We start from the raw sequence: 26,077 nt of genomic DNA on the forward strand, positions 1-26,077 counted from the left end.
CAACTAAACATATAAAGCAATTATTAAGAGACATAAAAGAAGAAATAGACAGCAACACAATAATAGTATGGGACTTTAGCATTCCATTTACACCAGTGGATAGATCATCCACACAGAAGATCAATAAGGAAACATTGGCCTTAAGGACACATTAGACCAGATGGACTTAGTAGATATACATAGAACATTCCATCCAAAAACCACAGAATACACATGGAACATTCTCCAGTATAGATCACATATTAGGCCACAAAACAAGTCTCAATAAATTTAAGAAGATTGAAATAATACCAAACATCTTTTCTGACCACAATGGTATGAAACTAGAAATCACCTACAGGAAGAAAATAGGAAAAGCCATGAATATGTGGAGATTAAACAAAATGCCACTGAACAGTGATTGGGTCAGAGAAGAAATAAAAAAATACCTGGAGACAAAGGAAAATGAAAATACAACATGACAAAATTTATGGGATACAGTAAAAGTGGTTCTAAGAGGGAAGTTTATAGCAATACAGGCCTACCTCAACAAACAGGAAAGATCTCGAATAAACAATCTAACAGGCACCTAAAGGAACTGGAAAAAAGAAGAACACCAAATCCATAGAGGGGGAAATAATAAAAATCAGAGAAGAAATAAATGAAATAGAGACTAAAAAAACAATAGAAAAAAAACAATGACACCAAAAGCTAGTTCTTTGAAAAGATAAACAGAATTAACAAATCTTTAGCTAGACTCACCAAGAAAAAAACAGAGAAAGCCTCAAATAAATAAAATCAGAAATGAAAGAGGAGAAATTACAACAGACACCTCAGAAATACAAATGACTATAAGAGAATACTATGAAAAGCTATATGCCAACAAATTGGATAATCTAGAAGAAACTGATAAATTCTTAAAATCACACAATCTTCCAAAACTGAATCAAGAAGAAACAGTGAATTTGAATAGACCAATCACCAGTAAGGAGATTGAAACATTAATCAAAAACCTACCAAAAAATAAAAGTCAAGATCCAGGCAGCTTCCCTGGTGAATTCTATCAAGCAGTCAAAGAAGACCTAATGGCTATCCTCAAACTCTTCCAAAGAATTGAAGAGGAGGGGAAGCTTCCTAACTCATTCTATGAAGACAACACTACCCTGACACCAAAACCAGACAAGGACAACACAAAAAAAGAAAATTACAGGCCAATATCACTGATGAACATCGATGCAAAATCCTCAATAATACATTAAAAAGATCACACACCATGATCAAGTTAGATTTATTCCAGGGATGCAGGGATGGTTCAACATCTGCAAATCAATCAATGTGATACACCACATTAACAAAATGAAGAATAAGAATCACACGATCATCTCAATAGATGCAGAGAAAGCATTTGACAAGATATAGCATCCCTTTATGATAAAAACCCTGAATAAAACGGGTATAGAAGGAAAGTCCCTCAAGATAACAAAGGCCATATATGACAAACCCACAGCTAACGTCACACTCAATGGAGAAAAACTGAAAGCTATTCCTCTAAGAACAGGAACCAGACAAGGATGCCCATTTTCGCCACTCTTATTTAACATATTATTGGAAGTCCTAGCCAGAGCAATCAGGTAAGAAAAAGAAATAAAAGACATCCAAATTGGAAAGGAAGAAGTGAAACTGTCACTGTTTGCATATGAAATGATTTTATATATAGAAAACCCTAAAGAATCCAACAATAAATTTTTTACAATAATAAATGAGTACAGTAAAGTTGTGGGACACAAAATCAACATACAAAAATCAGTTGCATTTCTGTACACTAACAACAAAGTAGCAGAAAGAGAAATTAAAAATACAATCCCACTTACAATTGCAACAAAAAGAATAAAATACCTAGGAATAAATTTAGCCAAAGAGGTGAAAGACCTGTACATTGAAAACTATAAAATGTTGTTGAAAGAAATTGAAGAATACACAAAGACATGGAAAGATATTCCATGCTCTTGGATTGGAAGAATCAACATAGTTAAAATGTCCATACTTCCTAAAGCAATCTACAGATTCAATGCAATCTCTATCAAAGTTCCAATGACATTTTTCACAGAAATAGAACAAAGAATCTTAAAATTTATATGGAACAACAAAAGACCTCGAACATCCAAAGGAATCTTGAGAAAAAAGAACAAAGCTGGAGGTATCACACTCCCTGATTTCAAAATGTACTACAAAGCTACAGTAAACAAAACAGCATGTTACTGGCACAAAAACAGACACACAGATCCATGGAACGGAATCGAGAGCCCAGAAATCCAAAATACATAAGGAACTCATACATCTCAACAACAAAAAAACCAACAACCCAAGTGAAAAAAGGGCAAAAGATCTGAACAGACGTTTTTTCAAAGAAGATAAACAAATGGCCAACAGGCACATGAAAAGACGTTCAACATCACTATTATTAGGCAAATACAAATCAAAACTACAATGAGATGTCACCTCACACCTGTCAGAATGGCTCTAATTAACAAGACAAGAAATAAGTGAAGGAGAGGATGTGGAGAAAAGGACACCCTCATCCACTGCTGGTCAGAGTGCAAACTGATTCAGCCACTATGGAAAACAGTATGGAGATTCCCCAAAAAGTTAAGAATAGAACCACCATACGGGGGGCCAGGCCGGTGGCCAAGTGGTTAAGTTCGTGCACTCTGCTTTGGCAGCCCAGGGTTTCGCTGGCTTGGATCCTTGGCATGGACCAAGCACTGCTCGTCAAGCCATGCTGAGGTGACGTCCCACGTGGCACAACTAGAGAGACTTGCAACTAGAATATACAGCTATGTACTGGGGGTGCTTTGGGGAGGAGGAGAGAAGAAGAAGAAGGAGAGTGAGAGTCAAAGGGAGAGGGAGAAGGAGAAGAAAAGACTGGCAACAAATGTTAGCTCAGGTGCCAATCTTGGGGAAAAAAAAATTAAGAACTACCATAGGATCTGGCTATTCCACTGCTGGGTATCTAGCCAAAGAACATGAAAACATAGAGACATATGCACCCCTATGTTCATGGCAGCATTATTCACGATACTGAAGACTTGGAAGCAACAGACATGCCCATTAAGGGACGAATGTTGAAGAAGATGTGGTATATACACAATGGAATACTACTCAGTCATGAAAAACCACGAAATCTTGCCACTTGCAACAACATGGATGGACCTTGAGAGTATTATGCTAAATGAAATAAGTCAGAGGGAGAAAGTCAAATACCGTATGATCTCACTCATGAATAAAGATAAAAACAACAATAAAAGAGGCACCTGCCCGATGGTGCAGCAGGTAAATTTGCACGTTCCACTTCAGTGGCCCGGGGTTCACCGGTTCAATCCCGGGTGCGGACCTTCTCACGGCTTGCCAAGTCATGCTGTGGCAGGTGTCCCACACATAAAGCAGAGGAAGATGGCCACGGATGTTGGCTCAGGGCCAGTCTTCCTCAACAAAAAGAAGAGGATTGGCAGCAGTTAGCTCAGAGCTAATCTTCCTCAAAAAATAAATTAATGAACAACAACAAAGGAATACAGAGAGACAGAGGTTGGATTGGTGGTTACTAGCATGCAAGGGGGAGGGAGGAGGTTGAAAGGGGTGATTAGGCACATGTGTGTGCTGATGGATTGTAATTAGTCTTTGGGTGCTGAACATGATGTCATCTACACAGAAATCGAAATATGATGTACACCTGAAATTTATATAATGTTACAAACTAATGTTACCTCAATAAAGAAAAATAAAAAAAGTGAAAAAAAGTTGAGAATTCTTCCTCATAACCACTTAAAATACCTAAAACAAGAAAAACCCAAAACAACAAATTGCTTTCAAGTATTATGTAATTTTTATGAAAACAATGTAATAATTACGAAAATACATATGTTAAATTTTGTAGACATTAAATATTTACCGTTAAAAAAAGATATACATGGATAATTAAAACACTTTTTCTGAAAAGCATAATCTGCAATAAAAGGCCAAACACTTCATTTAAATGGAGAGTCTAAGGAAGAGCTGGAGATACCAGTGCTGTCCAAAACTACGTAAAAATAAATATTTACCCTAACACGGTCTAACACCCTGCTGCACTTTGTCACCCAATTTTCTCAGAGCGAGGGCGGGACTCCGCGAGCCGTGGGAGCCCGGGGCCGGCGCGCATGCTCGTAGCGCGGCGCCGGTTTCTGCGTGCTCGAAGCCCCGCCCACTAGTGCCGCAAGGGCTGCCGGGAGGGCCCCCATCTTCTTTGCGCGCGTGAGGCAAGCCGGCGGCGCTGGGAAGTCTGGACATTGCCGTCGCTGTTAGTGATCCTGTGGCGCGGCTCTGCGGGACCAGGACCTTAAAGGTGAGCGCCTCGTGGTGGCTAATGAGACGAAGGTACAGAAGGGTCTGCTTTGCGTGGTGCGCGACGGCGCGTTCCCTTTCCTTGCTGCCTGGCGCTGGGTACGTCGGCTCCACGCCTTCCTCACAGTCGGGGCTAGTGCCGCGTGGGCCGCAGCCCGAGGCGGCGCGCTGCGCAGGGAGCGGAGGGGCGCGGGCCGTGGCAATCGCGGACCGGCCTCTCTGCGAGAACGCGGGAGCTGGGGGGTCCCCGCCCGGGTCTGGGCCCAGGCGCGCCAGTAGTTGCTTTGGGACCAGGCTTTGGCGGGGTCTGGACATAGGCTGCCCGCGTCCCCACGGTGTCCTTAAGGTTTCCTCCCTCCACCGCTGTCCAGTGCCTCCGATCGCGGACTTTTCGGGCTACCCCTGTAAGTTTCTGGGGGAGGTTACCACTGGCTAAACGTTGGAGGGTTCCTTGGATCATGCGGGGCAGACTGGAGGCCGGAAAATTGGGGCCTCAGGTGTTCCCTCGCGTCATTCTTGGGTTTTTAGGGTCCTCATTCACTCACATCAAGGCTTCTGTGCGGAATGAGAAAGTGTAAGTAATATTTCACTTCTAGGTGTACGTTCTGGGAAAGTATCTGATGAAACGAAGTTCCAAAATTGGATAGGCCAGTGTCTTGTCGAGACTAAATAGTTCTTTTTCTCACCCTTTGGTTTATAAGGGGCCCTAAATCATGGTAATAATTTAATTATGTAGATCGTGGTCCACAAACCAATGCATAATATTGAGCTAACTTTTAGTGCGAGGTGCACCATAGAAATCCCTATTGGAAGAGCTTCCAGTGTGTGTCCAGGTCATCGTAATCCAGCAATTACAGTGTATAAAGCGGTGCCTCCGAGGAGCGTACCAATGAGAGTTCACCGCTAGAGTCAGCTCTTGGCAGATAGGCTTGATGAGCTCTTGGAAATACACTTTGTACAATATGGAGGTGACTAGGTGGTTTAACAGAGCACTGTAGGCAAGTAATTTGAAGTCAGAAGACTTGGTTTGGGATGCCTGCAAACCACCCTCACAGTCTCATTTTTTTCTGCAGTGTTTATGTCAGGGATGTGAAACAGGAAACTGGCTGTTAGGTTGACCAATGTATTAGTGAATTACTACCCATACCCCCAGTTTAACTTTGTTTCAGTGTCCTCAGGCTCTCAAATTATCATTTTCATATGTTACTTAACATAGGATACCTAATCTGACTGTAATATTTCAATTTTTTTCACCTTAAAGTTATGTTACTTAATCTTTGCTAAGTTTTTGGTAAGTCAGCTGTGACTAATTTTAAAAGAAATGAGACCCACACAAAACAATTAGAACTGAGGTCCATAATATACTGACAGATGGTGATCTGCTTAAAGCTGGAAATGGTGGTTAAGTGGTTGAATGGAATTTTTTTCCCCAAAGCTTTCTTGGCCAGCTGAATAAAGATAACCACTCGCTTTGTTATGGAAGATGGAACACTGATTTACTGAAAGGGGTGTAGATTATCGATAGTGTGTCAATTTTCTATCACTTACTCCTAAGTTTTCTTTTGTTGAAATTTGAGAAATGAATAAATTAGAAATTCTTGATTTTTAAGAAAATAATGGGATAGCGATAATTTTAAAACATTCTTTTTCTAGTCTTCAGCTTCATGTAAAAAAAATAATAACCTCTTTATGCCAATTTGGGAAAATTCACAGATAGCCACAATGGCCGAAAATGGTGATAATGAAAAAATGGCTGCTCTGGAGGCTAAAATCTGTCATCAAATTGAGGTATGATTCTTGTTCTATTAAACTGCAAAAACAAGCTCTTTGAAAGGATATTTAAGACCTCAAAACAAATACAGAAAGAACATTTAATTTCAGTATATTGTCCTATTCAACATTTGGTTTGTCTTTGATTCTTGGAATTAGATGAACATAGAATAGTATATAGTTTTATATCGGTGGAGCCAGTTTATGAAATCCAAGGACTGCAGACATTTCAAAAGGTAACACTATAGTGTTGCTTTTGTATTTGCTTTGGTTTCCTAGTCTATCAAGTAAGGATAATAGTAGTACCCTCTTCATACGGTGGTTGTGAGGATTACGCTAGTTAATAAAATGTAGAAGAGTGCCTGGCACATAATAAGATAACATAAAAATCCTTTGGAAAGTCCCTTCTCTATTAAATAATACTTTACGTTCTTGAACATCCTAGTTGTTTTCTCTGCCCAATTAGTTCTTTTCAGCTATTGTAACTTTTACCGGTATATCTGTTTTCAAAGTCTTAAGCGTTTTTTTGAACCTAGGTATTATATTTAAGTTGAAGCTTAACAGTGTCAATAATGGTGGCATGGAAAATTATTCCTTAATGATTCCTTATTTTATATTCTTACTGAGGACCTTCAGATCATGTTATTTGGTGTGTTTTTTTTTTTTTTAATTCTCAGAACTGTTTTTTTTTTAAAGTTGTACTTCTCTGTCATTTAAAATTTCCTGTGTTACAACTTTTTGTACTAATTTCTTTGTAATTGTGAAGAAAAATTACAAATTAGTTATTCTGTGCTTAATATTTACAACAATACAAAGATGTATATAGAAAAAGTTAATGTCCCTTCCACACCTATCAAATCCCACCCTCCTGAGATAGTCAAGGTTAAAAGCCTGTTGAATACTCTTTCACACTTTGGTCACTGCTCATGCTATCATAATTTTTATTTTCTTCTCTTCCCCCCATCAAACATGGGGTGCATTTTAGGGGAGTAAAGTTTTGTGTCGTTAATAATTTACCCAATCCCCTATTTAATATGTAGGATATTACCAGATCTTTTAGCTGTAGCAGTTCTGTGATGAATATCTTTTTACAGTCAAGTGCCACGTAATGATGTTTCAGTCAGTGATGGACTGCATATACAATGGTGGTCCCTTAAGATTAGTACCATGTAGCCTGGGTGTGCAGTAGGCTGTACCATCTAGCTTTGTGTAAGTACACTCTTCTGATGTTCACACAATATCAAAATCGCCTAACAATGGATTTCTCAGACTGTGTCCTTGCTGTTAAGTGACATGTGATTGTATATAAATCTTAGTAGACATGTTGACTGATTTCTTTAAAATAAAATTCCTAGAAGGAGATGCACTGGCTCAAGGGCTATGCACATTTTTTAAAACTTTTGATGCTTATTGCCAGTTTACATCTCTACCTACTTTACCATTTCCCTTTGTTCAGGCCAATACTAGTAGGTACTCTTCTTTTTAGAATTTTGGCCAATTTGTTGATGAAAAATGCTATTTCATTGCTTTAAATTGCATTTCTTTTATTAATAATGAGGTTGAACTTTTTTATGTTTATAGTGTGTTTTTATTTTTAGTAATTTCTTTTTAATGACCTTCACCCATTTTTCTTTTCTTTTTTTTTGTTTGCTTTTTTCCCTCCCCAAAGTCCCTGGGTACATAGTTGCATATTTTTTAGCCATGGGTCATTCTAGTTGTGGCATGTGGGATGCCGCCTCAGCATGGCCTTATGAGCGCTGCCATGTCCGCGCCCAGGATCTGAACCAGTGAAACCCTGGGCCACCGAAGTGGAGCACGCAAACTTAACCATTCAGCCAGGGGGCTGGCCCCTACCCATTTTTCTTTTAGGATTTTAAGGTTTTTCCCTTCCACTTTGATTCATAAGAATTATTAACAAACTTCCATGTTTGTCTTTTACTGTTTATGCTACTTTTGGCATTCTTAAGTAGTCACACCTGGGTCTTTTCATGTATAGCTTTTTCTTTGCTTTTATACTGAGAAAGAGTGCCTCTATGCTTAAATTAGATCAATGCTCACCAGTTTTTTTTAACTTTTAAAACTTAGAGTGGTTAACTAGTTCATTCTAGATCTTTTTATTTAACAATCTATTCTTTTCACACTGATTTGAAACAAGAGGCTTTTCGTATACTAAATCCTTAAATATGTTTTTGTTTTAAGGCTTCTAGTCTATAGACATATCTTTTAATTATATCGTTTCACTAATCAATTTTTAGTGTTATCTTTTTGTTAATTTGTACTGTAAATATTTTATTATAGTATGTTTAGGAGAAAATGTTTATTGCCTCTTAAGTTATGTCCTGTATTTTTAAAGAATAGAGCTAGGTGATATAATGGTGGTAAAAAAAAAAAAAAAAAAGCCAGGATTGGAGTCAGTATTATATAGTGCTCTGAAATATATTGTAATTATCTTGCAGTATTATTTTGGTGACTTCAATTTGCCACGAGACAAATTTTTAAAGGAACAGATCAAACTGGATGAAGGCTGGGTACCTTTGGAGATAATGATAAAATTCAATAGGTAAAAACTTTTTAAAAATCATCTTTAGATTTTCTGTTAACAAGTGCTACTACTAAGTCTTACAGTGCTTTTATATATATTCTTCAGATTAAACCGTCTAACAACTGACTTTAATGTAATAGTAGAAGCGTTGAGCAAATCAAAGGCAGAACTCATGGAAATAAGTGAAGATAAAACTAAAATCAGAAGATCTCCAAGCAAACCCCTCCCTGAAGTGACTGATGAGTATAAAAATGATGTAAAAAACAGATCTGTTTATATTGTAAGTGGGCCTTTAATATGCATTTAATTAAATCTTACACTTATTTAGAAAGTACATACGGTAGAGTGGATAAGACTAAGGGCTCAGAAATCATAGCTTCACCACTTACTATTTGTCCTCGGGCAATGTTCTTAACCTCTCTTAAGCCTTTTCTTCAGAAATGGGGATGATAATTTTTACCTAATAGAACTGTTGTGAAAATTAAATGAAAAAACTCATACACTGTTGGGCAAAATCTTTGGCATATTATAAGCACCCAGTGCATGTCAACTGTTCTTATTCATCAACAGCTAAACTTGATAGAAATTTTCTTTAGTTAATTTTTAAATAGATTTTTTTTTATTCTGGAAAATTTCAGACATACAAAAGGAGATTGAATGTATAATGTACTGTTTATCCCACTTCAACAGCTATTAACAAGTGATTAATCTTGTTTTATTTCTGCCCCAAATGGATTATTTTGGAGTGGAATCCCAGATAAACGAGTCACTTTTATTGCATTGGAGAACAGTGGCTCTTAACCAGAGCTGTTAAACATTTAAGAGCGAGACATCCTGGCTTCATTTCAAGACAAAATGAATCAGAATTTCTGGCAAATTGTTTACCTGAGAAGTCATTTGTACCCTTCTTTCTTCCCTTTACAGAAAGGCTTCCCAACTGATGCAACCCTTGATGACATAAAAGAATGGTTAGAAGATAAAGGTCAAGTATTGAATATTCAAATGAGGAGAACATTGCACAAAGCGTTTAAGGTATGGTTGTATGATATTACGGTCTTTTTTATTTGGAAAAGATATGGGACGTAACTTTTGAAAAGACTTTTCTTCTCCTTTTAATAGGGATCAATATTTGCTGTGTTTGATAGCATTGAATCTGCTAAGAAGTTTGTTGAGACCCCTGGCCAGAAGTACAAAGACACAGACCTTCTAATACTTTTCAAGTAAGTCTTTTTGTTGATGTTTCTTCTGGCCACTTAAGTTAAAAGGAATTGCCACATCGGGGTAAGGAGTATGGAATAGCATCCCCTGCAAGGCCAGTATTTTTAGTGTCATTAGGCCTCCTTTGAGAAATGCTTGAAGTTTGCTCAGTGGAAACTTCTAATCCTTTGAGACTATAAGGAAGTGTTTATTAGTACCTTTTTTCTCTTAGCAATAATAAAGGAGGTAAAGGTTTAGTACTTATGTTGCATTTAAAACTTAAAGTCAGGGTGGATACTAAAATTTGGACTTTTGGTGTGGTTGGAGAATAAATCACTGTATAATTCTTATATTTCTCATTATCTGTATATGCCTGTATAGTACAAAGGATTATTTAATAGAGATTTGGATCACATTCTTTAATATGTTTTTGTGTTTTTATTTATTTATTTATTTTTTAAAGATTGGCACCTAAGCTAACAACTGTTGCCAATCTTCCCTTTTTTTTTTAAGGATTGGCACCGGGGGAAACAACTGTTGCCAATCTTACTTTTTTTTTTTAAGGATTGGTACCTGGGCTAACAACTGTTGCCAATCTTTTTTTTTTTTTTTCCTTCTGCTTTATTTCCCAAATCCCCCCAGTACATAGTTGTATATCTTAGTTGCAGGTCCTTCTAGTTGTGGGATGTGGGACGCCGCCTCAACGTGGCCTGATGAGTGGTGCCATGTCCACGCCCAGGATCCGAACACTGGGCTGCTGTAGCGGAGCACACGAACTTAACCACTCGGCCACGGAGCTGGCCCTCTGTGTTTTTAAAAATTAGGACAAACCAGAGCATCTTCATGATAAAGTTCATTGTAGAGCCCTAGTTCTCTACTTTTACATTACACAATCTTCTAAGTGCTTTGTACTAAGCTTGATGGACTTAGGGATACACTGTGATGAATCATGGTATATGTTAAACCCTCAAAAGTATTTTTTAACATGGGATTTTCATGATTGCTCTTATTCTTGGGTCTCAGGGATTTTAGAATTTTCTCCATTTCTGAAATGAACGCCATAGAAAACTATGAAACATTAAAGTATTTACGTAACTTCTGTTTTATTATTTTTTTCCTATATTGAAAACCATGAGATTGTTAATGGATATAGGCTTGCTTTGGGGGATCATGAAAATGTTCTGCAATTAGTTAATAGTAATGGTTATACAATTCTGAATATACTAAAAAACATTGAATTGTATGCTTTAAAAGGGAGAATTTTATGGCATGTGAATTATTTGTTAGTAAAGCTGTTACTAAAAAGACCATAAGAGTAACTTCTTCTGCATCTTTTAAATTTTTAGGTAATTGTGTCAATGGAAAATGTAACATTCCTTCCTATGCCACGTCTTAAATCATTCAAGATAATTTGCAATTTATCTTTGGTCTCATGAACTTAGCCTCTATATTTTGTGTCCTTTAGGGAAGACTACTTTGCAAAAAAAAATGAAGAAAGGAAGCAAAATAAAGTAGAAGCTAAATTACGAGCTAAACAGTAAGTACGTTGAGCTAACCATAACATTTTCATTCCTTAGACGTTTGACTAGACTAGGAAGTAGAGCTGATGATACCTCTGAAATGAGTAGCAAGGGGCCTTTCTTTTGTGTAACACTGAGGTCTTAAGCAGCCTTGATAATCTTTGATCCACATTATGTTGCAGTCGAGCATTGGACAGTCAGAAAACCTAGGGCAGCCAGATTGGTGTCATAGCGGTTAAGTTCATGCGTTCTGCTTTGGTAGCCGCAGGGTTTGCCAGTTTGGATCCTGGGCATGGACCTATGCACTGCTTATCAAGCCATGCTGAGGCAGGTGTCCCATGTATAGAGTAGAGGAAGATGGGCATGGATGTTAGCTCAGGGCCCTTCCTTAGCAAAAAGAGGAGGCTTCGTGGTGGATGTTAGCTCAGGCCTAATCTTCAAAAAAAAAAAGAAAGAAAGAAAGAAAACCTACACACTAGCTTTGGTTATTAAGTAGTTTAGTGATCATGATCAAGGTTAACTTTATTAGGATTTAATTTTCTTATATAGTAAATGGAAATGCTCTAATTATATATTTATTTGTAGGGAGCAAGAAGAAAAACAAAAGTTAGCAGAAAATGCTGAAATGGTAAGTATATATTACTGGTATCTAAGAAACCTATCATTCAAAGTTATGAGACTAAAAGTCTGAGGACTTTTTAAAAAATATACATAAGTAAGCAAGTCTACGGTTGTTATTGCACTAAAATAATAGCAAATAATATTGCCTAGAATTAACCAGATTTATATAATAACTAAATATATAACTAATTAAATATTATTTTGTTGGAGAAATTAAATGAGTTAAAAGCAGAAGCCATTGTAGAACAAAGGAAAATGCACCAACTGTTAAACTACTTCAAAATAGCATTTTAGGGGGCCGGCCCAGTGGCATAGTAGTTAAGTTCGCTTGCTCTGCTTTGGTGGCTTAGGGCTCACAGGTTCGTATCCCAGACATAGACCTAGCGCTGCTCATCGAGCCATGCTCTTGTGGCGTGCCACATAAAACAGAGGAAGACAGGCACAGATGTTAGCTCAGGGCTAATCTTCCTCACACACACACAAAATAGCATTTTAGTTTCTAGCTTTTTCCTTTTATAGGTATAGAGTGGTATAAGCCATTTGATTTGTGGTTGGTTTTAAGAAACTTTTTTATTGCCTTGTATATTTTTATAGAAATCTCTAGAAGAAAAGATTGGCTGCTTGCTGAAATTTTCAGGGGACTTGGATGATCAGACCTGTAGAGAAGATTTGCACATCCTTTTCTCAAATCATGGTGAAATAAAATGGATAGACTTTGTCAGAGGAGCAAAAGAGGTTTGGAAACATTTATATGCTTCTTAGCAATCAGTTTAAAAATTCATAGAAACTTTTCTTTTAGAAGATAAAATCAGTAGAAAGAAAGCACTTTTTTTATTAATGTGTTTATGATAATAGTTTCGATTTGGTCATTTACTTTGTGTTTTGTCATTGCCCTCACTGGACATGGTGTCTGATATTTTGTGAATTATGCTATGAATAACGGTATCAGTGACTACAAGTTTTGTAAAATTCATTGAAACTGGTAACAGCATAGAAGATTTGCAGGGTAGGAAAAATTACTTTGAGCAAAGGAATCAACTGTGGGACTAAAAACTTAAGGCTTTCATTTTCTATCTTTGGTGTAGGGAATAATTCTATTTAAAGAAAAAGCTAAGGAAGCACTGGATAAAGCTAAAGATGCAAATAATGGTAACCTACAATTAAGGAACAAAGAAGTGACATGGGAGGTACTAGATGGAGATGTGGAAAAAGAAGCATTGAAAAAAATCATAGAAGATCAACAAGAATCCCTAAACAAATGGAAGTCAAAAGGTCATTAGTTCCAATTTTTCTTTGACAGCTTGGATATTTTAACTCATTTGCTTGAGAATAAGTTTTAATCATTATTGAAGCACACTGACAGATTTAAAACATTTCTTTACTGATTTCTCAATTATGTCTCTACAGGTCGCAGATTTAAAGGAAAAGGAAAGGGAAATAAAGCTGCCCAGAGTGGGTCTGCTAAAGGAAAAGTACAGTTTCAGGGCAAGAAAACTAAATTTGATAGTGATGATGAACATGATGAAAATGGTGCATCTAGTAAGTTTTTCTAAAGTCCTTTAGTACTTTCACGAGAAATTATTTGTGGGGGAGAACAGTGATGTCGTTTTTCAACTTCTCTATGGGTGGCATTCTCAGATTGTGATTTACCCTGGCTATGCTGTTTTACAAGTGAAAAACAAGGATTTTTGGAAGAGATAAGCTTACAGAGTAGGTCTGTACTAAAGGAAAAGCCTTTTCTCATTGGTGTAGAAGTTGTTGCTAATCTTTTTACACAATTATTTTTGATAATTATGCTCAGTATTAAAATAAGTGATGCTTACAGTGAACTTAACAAAAATTAATTTTCTTATTGTATAGGACCAGTAAAAAGAGCAAGAGAAGAAACAGACAAAGAAGAACCTGCATCAAAGCAACAGAAAACAGAAAATGGTGCCGGAGACCAGTAGTTTAGTAAACAAATTTTTTATTCACTTTAATTAGGTTTTAAGCTGCTTTTGTTTTTGGAGGCTTTTAAAAAGAAAAGCGAATTAGGTCCACTTCAATGTCCACCTGTAAGAAAGGAAAATTTTTTGTTGTTTAACTTGTCTTTTTTTGTTATCCAAAGGAGGATTTTTTTTTAATGTATAGTTCTGTTTGTGTTATTTCAGATGATTCAAATATCGAAAGAAAAATTCTTCCACTAAATTGCCTTTGTAATATGAGAATGTATTAGTACAAACTAATAAAATATATACTATATAAAAAAAGCAACAACTTAGTTTATTTTCCTTTTTTGTGCCCAAAGCATTTGAGGAAGAATTTATGTTAAACCAGAGTACTGGCTTTTAATTATAGGTCCATCCCACAGTTAATTATCCTGTCTCCTAGGCTGGCTTTCTGTATTTATTCATGCAACTTGATAACATTAGAAATAATTACTTATTGCACAGTTTTTCAGTACTGAATATAGATAAGCAAGAATCAAGAGACTTACTGATTTCTTTCTATGAAATTTGTATGATGCTGGCAGGTCGTATCGCAGCTCTATAAAACAAAAACCACCTAAGGATAAGAACTGTATTTCCAAACATTTAGGAACCTTGACTAAAAAAAAAATCAAGTTCTAAATGCGGGTAAGCCAAACATTTTAGACCTGTTACTTTAACTTAACCAAGAACTGACTTGATATATCCCCAAGATTAGCCATGGCATGTTGAGCTTGGCATTTCTGTTATTTTGGTCATTTATACCAAAATTTGAGGTTATGGGGAAGAGTTTAGGACTAGGAGAACAAGTGGACAAAAAAGCATATACTATGAAAATGATAGTACTTTCCTATTTTTAATTTCCTAATCTACAGCTAGCAATCTCATAATAATCATGCTTATTTTTAAAATTTCTTGTCTGGATTTTAGTAATGGTAGCTAATTGTTTTCCTACTAAGTTCTCAAATGAAAACCCACTTTTCATACTCTTTCCTTCTAAAGAATAATGTAAGTTCTCCAAACTTAACTACTGATCACTTTTAGAGAGATGGCAATCTACCTATCCTTAATATTTTGTAACATAAACTCTAACTTTGTAGGTCACAGCAGTCAAATTTTAATGTGTAATCAAATCACTGTCAAGTCAAATCAAATCTTGTTGAAATGCAGGTTACATACAATTCAGTAGATCTGGGTGGAGCCTGAAATTCTGCAAGTCTAACAAGCTCCCAAGAGATGTCAATGCTGATGGTCTGAGGACCACATTTGGAGTAGCAAGGCTTTCGCTTGGTATACTACTGAAACTGTTCTGAGGTGTTCTGTGTTGCGTATTAGACCTTACACCAGGTAAGGAATGACAATACTGAAATATAATAGGCAGACTGATAGAGCTTTCATACCTCACACTACTATTATGAACAGTAATAGATCTAGTTCTGTGGTTAACACCACAGTGCTAATCCATAGTTTATTATGTAAAAAACATTACTCCCTTATTAAACTCTTATTTCCAGCTTTTCAGAATTATTTGGATTAAATGTTAGCTTCTAGTTGTATGCTTTCTCCATTTTGATGATTGTGTACGTTATCCAATTTACTAATAAAAATATATCAAACATGATTTACTCATAGTGTAGATGATTATATTGTATCTCCTACTAAAGAAAGAAAAAGCTACATGTTATTTTGACTCTAGGGATAGTTAGAGAATTGAAATAGGTAATCCAGGCATAATCTGGCGGTATTGTCTGAATGGATTTCAAACTGAGGTCTGACCAACTCCGTGCCCAAGGTCTTAAGTCACTGTGATGCTATACATGGTTCCGTCTGAGCCTAGAGGGACCAAATACTTGGGTGCTATTAGAAATTTTCAGTAAAATGCACAAATTGGAACAGTCTTAGGCAAACACTGATAGCCTGCCTTTACTCTTATTTCCAACCCGTTATCAACCACATACATTTTGCCACACTGGAAAACATGATCCACAGTATGTTTTCTCAGCACCTATATAAAAATTCTGTTGGGCTAATGTATGGTGGCCTTCATAGATAATTAGAGTTGAGATTTTTTTTGTGAGAAACTTAATTGTCTTACCTGCAATGATATCTATCTTGATTTTCCATTCTGCAGCTTTCTTTTGAATATGCTGAACATAAATAACATGTTAATGTGAGCTGATTTTTAAATTTTAAAAAAGTTGCTTTTTATTAATACTTGACAGTAAGTTTTTAAGCTTTTAAAATTTCATTAGAATTTAGATTAGACCCTTAAAAATTTTTCAACTGGATGGACAGTATTTTGAAAATAAGAAACTAAGCTGGGGCCGGCCGCGTGGTCAAGTGGTTAAGTTCACATGCTCCACTTTGGCAGCCCAGGGTTTTGCCAGTTTGGATCCTGGGCATGGACATGGCACTGCTCATCAGGCCATGCTGAGGTGACATCCTGCATGCCACAACTAGAAGGACCCACCACTAAAATATACAACTATGTACCGGGGGCCTTTGGGGAGAAAAAGAGAAAATAAAATTGTTAAAAAAAAAAGAAAGAAACTAAGCCATTTCAATATATTTAACAATCTGAACCAAATTACATAATTAAATCAAAGAAATAAAGCTATTAGTTCAGAAATACATTGAAGTGCATAATGTACTCACGTATTTTTATTTTTTTTTAAGATTTTATTTTTCCTTTTTCTCCCAAAGCCCCCTGGTACACAGTTGTGTATTTTTAGTTGTGGGTCCTTCTAGTTGTGGCATGTGGGATGCCATCTCAGCATGGCTTGATGAGCAGTGCCATGTCTACACCCAGGATTCAAACTGGTGAAACCCCACGCCGCCGAAGCAGAGGCGCGAACTTAACCACTCGGCCATGGGGCCAGCCCCTCACATAGGGTTTCTACAACGTTATTTCATCAATATATACAACTATCCTGGAAACCATTCAGTAAAGATCTGTGTCCACAAGCAATTCAGTGGCATGGCAGTATGGTATAGTGGTTAAGAACATCGTCTCTGGAACCAGACAGCATGCATTGAACTGCAACTCTGCAACTTACCAGCTATGTAACCCTGAGCAAATTACTTATTCTTTCTGTGCATGTTTCCTCATCTGTTAAATGAGGATAATAATGGTATCTCTGATCATATTGTTGGGGAATATGAAAAGTGCCTTGCCTATAATCCCCTAATTAAGTTAACATGCATAATTTTCTAGAAATAGAATAGTAGAGATATCAATATTTGGTATTATAAGCATTTTGTTCATGTTGGTAGTGTTCATAGTACTTAATTGGCATCAAGCTGATTGATAACAATAGTTAACTTTCCCTCAATTTTAGGTTCAAATATTTGTTATAAACAATACTGACAATATATTTGTGCTTGTAGTTTTTTCTTGAACTTAATAAATAGTCCCAGTTCTGGGCATATTTTTCCCCTACTTTGAGATCTAGACTTTCTGTATAAGGACACAGACTTTAATGCAAATAATATTATAATTTAATGGACTCTTAGGATTATTGAAAACTTTGTGAGAAATAAATTATGATGACATTTCTTTGCTATGTGAGCCCTAAGGCTAGTGAAAGAGGTTTTAGATGTTAGATTATACAGTGGAATGTGGTTGGTTCTGGCAGAGATGTCAAAGAATGAATGGGCTAAGCTTGGGATAAACACTGAAAGAACAGTGCCTGGCTTACCTACTTTGCTTTAACTATGAGCCAAGAACTAAATTCTCACAATGCCTAATGAAGGAAGATAGCACAAGATAGCTTTGAGAGTCACACTGTTTATTAGTATATCTACCTGGACACATACTTTACCTAAATATTTCTATCAAAATACTACTGTAGGGGGCCAGCCCTGGGGCATACTGGTTAAGTTTGGCACACACTGCTTCAGCAGCCCAGGTTTGCAGGTTCGGATGCCAGGCACAGACCTACACCACTCGTCAGCCATGCTTCGCTGGTGACCCACATACAAAAATAGAGATGAGAGGCACAGATGTTAGCTCAGGGCTAATCTTCCTCAGGGGAAAAAAAAATTATATAAAATGCTCCTATATTATGAATAGAGGGTCAAGCACTTTTAAAAGATAAGAGTCTATAGTTAAGGGGGTGTGGGGTAAGCTTCACTGACAGTGTTACTAATTATATATAATACTTAAAACCAACAAAATTATCACAAGCTTATAGCAGATACATCTACAGCATATAATAGGGACCATCTTAATATTAGAAGTTAATTTCTCCTCATATCTCCTTCACAGTATGCACAGTACACACCAGATTAATTTCTTAAGTTACTGCACTGTCTAAATAAAAATGCACTTGATAAAATATTTGCTTAAAATTCAACTATTAAGCCTGTTAAAGTAAGGGTGATGATACTGCCTCCTAATGGTGGAACATGGAAATACCAAACAACGAAGATGGGAGTTCCTTGGTGATGTGGCTACAGGAATTCATTGAAATAATTAGACTTTGCTGCTTAATTGCATTTTTTACTGGCATATTTTACTTGGTCTGCATGAACTGTATATGAGTAACAAAATTTATGTTATGCCAAGCTGTGCGGAAAAGTTTATAGCATGATTGACTGCTTATCCTTAGAAAGGCCTACATATAAGGTTAGCCCTTGGTTGGAGTATGAGAACTTAGATTTTGGGAGGGTTTCCACTCCCCATCCCCTTAATTGGTAACAGTGGTTCACTGTGCTTAAACTGTTTATGCTGAATACCTGTTTTACTACTGGGAGTCTGGAATTTGGGTATGTGCTAGGCAGGGGGGGTGCCTACATGATCAATTCCCAATAAAAACCCAGGGCACTGAGTCTCTATTGAGCGTCCCTGGTTGACAACATTTCACATGCCTTGTCACAAAAATTTGCTGCTGGGAGAATTAAATGCATGCTGTGTGACTCCACTGGGAGGGAACTCTGGAAGCTTGTACCTGGTTTTCCCTTTGCTGATTTTGCTCTGTATCCTTTAGCTGTAATAAATCATACCCATGAGTATGACTATATGCTGAATCCTGTGACACTTCCTTGGGAATCATCAAACCTGAGGATGGTCTCAGGGACCTCCTCAGCACAAACTTTTTACATACCAGTAATTAACTGGTGTTTGGTTTCACACATCGAATGGGGATTTATTTACCAGCAAAGTTATGCTGTGTTCTACTGCTTACCTACACGTACAACTGCTCATTGTTAGAAGTATATATTTTTTAGCCATGTAATTTTATATTTCTTAAAGACTTATTAGATTACCCTAAATCCAGAACTTAATGTTTCCAAATGGATTCCAGTACACTGTATTTACACAAAATATTTTTCCTACAAAACTACTTTAAAATCTCTTAATACATGTATGATTTAAAGTAATATAGCTAATACAGCAATTACATATGCCAGACAATTCTAAGTGCTTTGTAAATATTTACTCATTTAATCTTCACAACAACCCTACAAAATATAAGGCATTCTTAGTTCCTTATACTCAAGTGTACAGGTGAGTACAGTATAGGTATGAAACTGAACTCAAGTACCTTGACCACGGTAACACAGCTGGCAAGCAGCAGAGTTCAGATCTGAACCTAGGCAGTCTGGCTTTCAGTCTCTGTTCTTGATCACTATGTTATACTGACACTAAAAAAAATGTACCACCCCTATCACCAATTTTCTAGAATATATCTTATACACCCCCATGTGTTATATCCTGGCAAGAAGAATAGAAGAGATTGGTTCTGAACTCAGAAGAGTTTAGCTCCAGCTTAGTGTTCTTAAAAAACAGGCCTTACTGCCTCCCTTATGCATCCAGGCCACACAGGGACAGTGGAACTACAGGCATCAACCAGGACTTACCCATGCAAAGGAGGACATATTGTTACCCTAGTTATACCATGCTTCTCTGCTCCTGAATTATAAGCTCTTTCCTGGTAACAGTTTCTGCCTGAACAAATCTTTGACAAAAGAAGTTAGATAGGCTGGAAGAAAGCTAATCACAAATGCTAGCTAGTTAAAGGGAAGATTCAGTTTCTAAGTGCGATGTTTAAAAATTTCAGGAGAAATAGATACCCTGGTATCTAGTATTCATGGCAAATCCTTAAAACACTGTCATGAATTTAAAAATAAATGACACAGCAAGAAATAACAAGTGTAGGGGTTGGCCCAGTGGTGTAGTGGTTAAATTCATATGCTCTGCTTCAGCGGCCCAGGGTTTACCCATTTGGATCCCGGGTGTGGCCCTATGTACCACTTATCAAGCCATACTGTGGCAGGCATCCAACATATAAAATAGAGGAAGATGGGCACAGATGTTCGCTCAGGGCCAATCTTCCTCAGCAAAAAGGGGAGTACTGGCAGAGCATATTAGCTCAGATATCATTCCTCAAAAAAAAAAAAAAAGAACCAAGTGTTGGCGAGGCTATGAAGAAAACGGAATCCTTCTGCACCGTTGACGGGAATGTAAACTGGTGCAGCCACTACAGAAAATAGTATGAAGTTCCCTCAAAAAATAAAAATAGAACTACCATATGGCTCAGCAATTCTACTTCTGAGTATATATGCAAAGAACAAGAAAACACTAATTCAAAAAGATATATACAACCCTATGTTCACTGAGCATTAATTACGAGAGCCAAGATATGGAAACAAACAAAGTGTCCATCAGTGGATGAATGAATAATGATGTGGTGTATATTTATACACTGGAATACTACTCAGCCATAAAAGAGAATGAAATCGCCATTTTCAGCAACATGGATGGACCTGGAGGATATTATGCTAAATGAAATAAGTCAGACAGAGAAAGTAAAATTCTGTATGATTTCACTTATTGTGGAATCTCAAAAGACAGAAACAAACGAACAAAATAAAAACAAACTCACAGATACAGAGAACAGATTAGTGGTTACCAGAGGGGAAGAGAGTTGTGGGGTGGATGAAATGTGTGAAGGGAGACAACTGTATGGTGATGGATGGTAATTAGACTGCTGGTGGTGATCATTTAGTAGTGTATACAGGTGTAAAATTATAAAGATGTACACCAGAAACTTATACAATAAAAAATAAATGACACAATATCACAATGATTTGAACTTACTTCTCTAGTTGAGGATTTGTGTAAAGAATATACTGCTGTTCTTGCCATTTCCAAGGCAGTCTTCAGAAATGCCATATCTGTCCCTAAGAGTAGAAAAAGTTCCGATTTACATTATATACCTGTTGTCAAAATAGAAGCTTAAATGATTACCAGGTATTTAGAAACATTTTTTCCAAACTCCAAAACAGCCATTTTGAATTCTTTCTGCAATAAGGTAGTGCACAAATAAGTAAAGTATCTAAATACCTTTTAAGGTTGATAAGCTAAAACCAGAATTATACTGCCTTGGTTAAATAAGGCTAAAGTAAACATTTTAGTATCATATTCCCAATTAACGATTTTCAAAGAGGGGAGAAGGGAAAGGACAGAGTAGTAATCAGAATCAGGCGAGAGGTGGAGGGAGAACTTTTAAACTATGCAGGTCTTTTCCCTGTCCTACTGACTTCCTACCCTCCTTGCCTGCAGCATACAAAAAATAAATAGCCACAGTGAGTCACTGATGGACACATGTTGAAACCTTGGGTGTGCTAATGCATTAAAAATAGGTTCTAAAGTATAAAATCCTTTATAGGATTCATCATCATTCATAATTATTAGGTAAATCATTCTTGAAACCTGATGGAATATAAATAAGTGAAAAAAAAAGACTTTATTCACTTAGAACAAATTTGTGAAAACAAAGACTGAAAAATTCAATTCCCTATCCATGCATTAAACAAATTGAAATTGTAATAACTGTACAGGTAAGAAATTTGTTTATTTAATAAACTATGATAAAATCACTTAACCCAAGGAAAATGATATTTAAAACTTAGTTTTTTATAAATATACCAGTACACCTGATTCTTGTTACTAACCTTTATTATTTTTGGTCCCAAAGGGAGGATTCATAATTACTGTATCAAATGACTTGGACATTCTGTTAGATAATGAGCACACATCACATTGAATCATGTCAACATTTGTTAACTCAAACTCTTCCACATTCCTATTAAATATCTCCAATGCATCTTCATCTATGTCAAATCCAACACACAACCTATAAATACAAAACGCAGAGTGACTACTTATAGCTCCCAAGTCAAAACAACAAAACTAAAACCGTAAACCTTTTTAATCCAACTGGCAAAGTAAGAGTGAGTGTTGCCTTTCAACAGCATGATTTCCCAACTGGGCAGGGGATGGAAACTCAGGTTTGTATAAAAGGGAGGCATCTGACTACTGCTGTTACCATTGTTTTTTAGTTTGTTTTGATGATCTGCCCATTCAAGATATACTCAGAGAATCTTGCTCCTCTCATCTCATACTGTAGAGTCCCATAAATATAATTCAGTTAATCCTATTTAAGTTTCTTATTAAAGCCACCTCATCCCCAAATAGTATATACTGGGTCACCTACCCTGCTCCTAACATTGCAGTTCCGATGCTGAGCACTCCACACCCACATCCTAGATCTGCAACCACTTTATTTTCAATGTCATCATATGTGTTATGGATTGTATACAGCATACATGCTAAAAGATCAAAAAACATATTAGGGAATAAGTAAGCAAGTTGATGACCAAAATCCAATTTGTGCAAATGACTCTTTCTAAAATAATTTCTTGTCTTGCATTATTTAGTCCTTCTCCAAATATTGTTACAGATTATTTTAAAAACATAAGGTATAGTAACTTGGTATGCAGCAAGAGGCCCCACAAAGGCTAGTAACATTATCAGTGGTTCCCAAAAACTTGTCTCTGCTGCCAATGCCAAGAATGACAAAACTTTTAGGTAAAATGGGAAAAATAAGGTCAAAATATTTTATTTTTCCTCAGCCTATTCAAAACATTGCCATACATACATACATATATATATCAGTTCTTTCTTTGATGTTGGAATATTATTTTTATGAAAGGATGGTAAAGAGTATATAGGTTTTAAGAAATCTTTCCTTGTCAGAATATAAACTTGGCAACCCTATTATCAGTCTCCAAAATTGTTTTGAAATTTTACTGATCTGTGAAATCTGAGAGTCTGGGAAACACTAATATCAAACAAGCGTTAACACTCAAATGGCACAGAACTTTTTTGCAATAAGTTTGTCACTGGAACATAGGTGACGTAAGTTCAAGCTAGAATAGGAAAGGAGAAGACCTACATCCACAATATAGCCTTCAGTCACATATATTCAGACATATATTCATGATCTACAGACACATATATTCATAATATACTAATGAGACCTGATAAGAGAACTATTGAGGAGCAGAGCAGAAGCTGCTGAGATTGGAAAGGGATCTTTCAAATACACAAAGGTCTGGGATATAATGAAGGTTAAGCATGAGTAATACCATTGATACTTCCCTGTGGATATCTGAACCCAGCAAGGAATACCAGCCATCACTAATGCCCCAGGATCCAGAGGTTTTATCAAAAATACAATTACAGGGACATCTCAGGCTGACTGTGCTGTCCTGATTATTGCTGCAGGTGTTAGTGACTTTGAAGCTGGTATCTCAAAGAATTACCACACCCATGTGTATGTTACACACTGGGTGTGAAATAACTTTTTTTTTTTTAAATTGGATTCCACTATGAAAACCTACCGTCAGAAGACATTAAAGAAGTCATTATCTAAATTGAGAAAACTGGTTTTAACCCAGACACAGTTTTGTACCAATTTTTGGTTGGAATTACGACAATGTTGGAGTCAGGTGCAGATATGCATGTATTTTCCCTGGCTTTCATCAGCAGCTTAGAAACAGAACTACGTTGGAGCTGGGAGGGATTCTTCCTTGCAGGTGTTCCCAACAAATTAATTTCCCTAAGACTCCCCAATGTCTTGGTAATGTTTGTTAAATATGAATAGTTTTTCCTATGTTCTCTCCAGCATTCCCAGTCTCTCTCCTCAAACAACATGCTGATTCTCAGATCATTTCTTAAAAGTGAAATGCATCCTCATCTTTATATAGCCCCTATTCTGGATTTGTTAAACCCAGTCCTTCAGCTACCAACTCTAGTACTAATTTCTAGGGCAGAGTATAGCAAAGGAACCCTTGCACTGGCAATTCGTTGCAAGAGGAAATTGATCCTTATATTTATAGAGCTCCTAACTAGCACCAGAAACTCTTCTAGGCACTGGGAATTGTGTGAACAAGACCATGAAATTTCTTGCCCTCGGGGGGTGTACAGTATAATGAAAGATGTCTGACAGGGTTAAGGGGTATGCAGAAACCAAACAGTAAAAGGTTCAAGAGGGTGTTTGTGTTTGTGTCGTGTCTTTAGCTGTGGTGTCAAGGAAGTTCTCTCTAATGTGATATGTAATCTTAGAGCAGAATTCCTCTAGATATTCTTTGTATCCAAATAACTGTTCTATTTTGATTACGGAGTAGACAGGACTAACTCGCGAAGCAAGGGTGTGGTCACCAGCCGCCCTACCTGCAATGTGCGGCCTGGTCGGATACTGTTCTAGAAGTAGCTTGGGCTTTTCGAATCCATCCACTTGTTGCAGGCGACTCTCTAATTCCTTAAGCCTTAATTTCTTCATTTTTTAAAGACAAGTGTGGGCTGTCAGGGTTTAAGGGCCCTGGATCTGCAGAGAAACCTATTTAACCTGGCTCTTCATCCCCCTACGCTGACCCCCGCCCCCTTTTCAGCGCCGCAGGCCGGGGACCCGGCAGGGGACGCCGGGCGCAAGGGACACACCCGGCCCAGGCTGTTCCCGCACTCCTCCTTGCGCCAGCGGCGGGCGGACTCTTCCGCCCGCCTCTGACGCGCCCCTAGGTATCCCGAGGGGATCTCGGGCTCCTCGCAGACCCGCGTCGGCTCCGCCCTGGAGGCCTCGCAGGATTCCACGCGCCGCGTTCCGGGACTTCAGGAGGTTGCTGTCGCCTCGGCCGGGGCCGGAAGTGCCGCTACGCAGTCGCGCAGGCGTCCCGCTGCCCGGAGTCCCTGCGCCGATCTGCAACCACGGCCGCGCGCACAGGTTCCGTTGGCGACCCAAGCGCCTCGTTCACCTGCACCTGGGCGGGTCCGTACCACCGGTATAGCCCGCCCTTCTCGCAGTCCTCGCGCACACCTGTCGCGAAGGCATTACCCTCTAGCTTTTCTTTGAGTACCTGCAGGCCCTCAAAGGATGGGGGAAGAAAGAGGGTGAAAGTGATGGGGGAAGAGAGGATAAAAGTGAAGGTGAAAGTTACGGTTACTTTGTTTTAAATGCCCAGTGTGGTCCTTTCTACCTCTTGTCTCCCAAATCTCCTCTCAGAAGGTAGCGATCTCCACTCACCTTGCCTCCTTGAACACTTGCTTGTCCTACTTTAATATAACTTTGATTCCCTCTTTTTAGGTTACCTGTGTCACTTACCTCAACTCTCACAGGGTGGTGATGTCAGAGAAGCCCAAAGAAGACAGTTTAAATGAAGAAATAGGTGGTAGTGGTGTCACACGCTGGAAGAGGTCAGGCTTTCATGGAGTAGGAGCAGAAACCAAGTTGTAGTGGATTGTGGACAGAAAGGAAGTTGAGGAAGTAGAAAGAGTAAATGTAGCAGAGCCAGAGGGACCTACAACTAGAATATACAACAGTGTGTGTGTCGGCGGGTGGGGGCTTAGGGGAGAAGAAGAAGAAGAAGGAGAAGAAGAGAGGAAGATTGGCAGCAGATGTTAGCTCAGGTGCCAAGCTTTAAAAAAAAAAAAAAGTAAATGTGAACAATTTTTTTTTCTTTCTTTCTTTTTTGCTGAGGAAGACTGGCCCTGAGCCACCATCCATACCCATCTTCCTCTACTTTATGTGGGATGCCTGCCACAGCATGGCTTGACAGGCAGTGTGTAGGTCCACACCCAGGATCTGAACCAGCAAACCCCAGGTTGCTGAAGCAGAAGATGCGAACTTAACCCCTGTGCCATTGGGCTGGCCTCTAAATGTGAACAATTCTTAAGAAACACAGCTACTAAAAGAGGAGCGAGAATGGTTGATGCTTAGTAAGGTTGGGGGAAGTTTCTTGTTTTTTTTTTTTTAATGATT

General features: G+C 37.7%; 2 protein-coding genes across 2 annotated transcripts; one reads left to right on the forward strand and one right to left on the reverse strand.

Moving 5' to 3' along the window:
* The first annotated feature begins 4,243 nt into the window (after window positions 1-4,243).
* SSB (small RNA binding exonuclease protection factor La) lies at window positions 4,244-14,253 on the forward strand. Its single transcript, XM_046659024.1, has 12 exons — window positions 4,244-4,357; window positions 6,070-6,144; window positions 8,583-8,686; window positions 8,774-8,948; window positions 9,593-9,700; window positions 9,788-9,888; window positions 11,331-11,402; window positions 11,971-12,013; window positions 12,601-12,741; window positions 13,092-13,278; window positions 13,414-13,545; window positions 13,867-14,253. Exons 2-12 carry the CDS (start codon window positions 6,079-6,081, stop codon window positions 13,953-13,955), a joined length of 1,218 nt encoding a protein of 405 aa, XP_046514980.1. The 5' UTR covers window positions 4,244-4,357; window positions 6,070-6,078; the 3' UTR covers window positions 13,956-14,253.
* On the reverse strand, window positions 14,007-24,963 carry METTL5 (methyltransferase 5, N6-adenosine). Its single transcript, XM_046659025.1, has 7 exons — window positions 24,496-24,963; window positions 22,475-22,589; window positions 21,933-22,114; window positions 21,076-21,158; window positions 16,069-16,120; window positions 14,483-14,532; window positions 14,007-14,058 (listed from the first exon to the last, which is right to left on the reverse strand). The coding sequence occupies exons 1-7, from the start codon at window positions 24,602-24,604 to the stop codon at window positions 14,020-14,022; spliced, it is 630 nt and encodes a 209-aa protein (XP_046514981.1). The 5' UTR covers window positions 24,605-24,963; the 3' UTR covers window positions 14,007-14,019.
* Window positions 24,964-26,077: the final 1,114 nt, after the last annotated feature.

This window comes from Equus quagga, chromosome 4 (assembly GCF_021613505.1).
Source record: "Equus quagga isolate Etosha38 chromosome 4, UCLA_HA_Equagga_1.0, whole genome shotgun sequence".
Taxonomy (NCBI): Eukaryota; Metazoa; Chordata; class Mammalia; order Perissodactyla; family Equidae; genus Equus; species Equus quagga.

Coding starts and splice junctions, on each gene's coding strand:
- METTL5 (XM_046659025.1), bottom strand. CDS start 24,604: ATGAAGAAATTAAGGCTTAAGGAATTAGAGAGTCGCCTGCAACAAGTG. Junction 21,159..21,932: donor TGGGACCAAAAATAATAAAG/GTTAGTAACAAG, acceptor TTCTACTCTTAG/GGACAGATATGGCATTTCTG. Junction 16,121..21,075: donor ACAAATCCTCAACTAGAGAA/GTAAGTTCAAAT, acceptor ATTTATGTTCAG/CATATTCAAAAGAAAGCTGC.
- SSB (XM_046659024.1), top strand. CDS start 6,079: ATGGCCGAAAATGGTGATAATGAAAAAATGGCTGCTCTGGAGGCTAAA. Junction 8,949..9,592: donor AAAACAGATCTGTTTATATT/GTAAGTGGGCCT, acceptor TTCCCTTTACAG/AAAGGCTTCCCAACTGATGC. Junction 9,701..9,787: donor CATTGCACAAAGCGTTTAAG/GTATGGTTGTAT, acceptor TCCTTTTAATAG/GGATCAATATTTGCTGTGTT.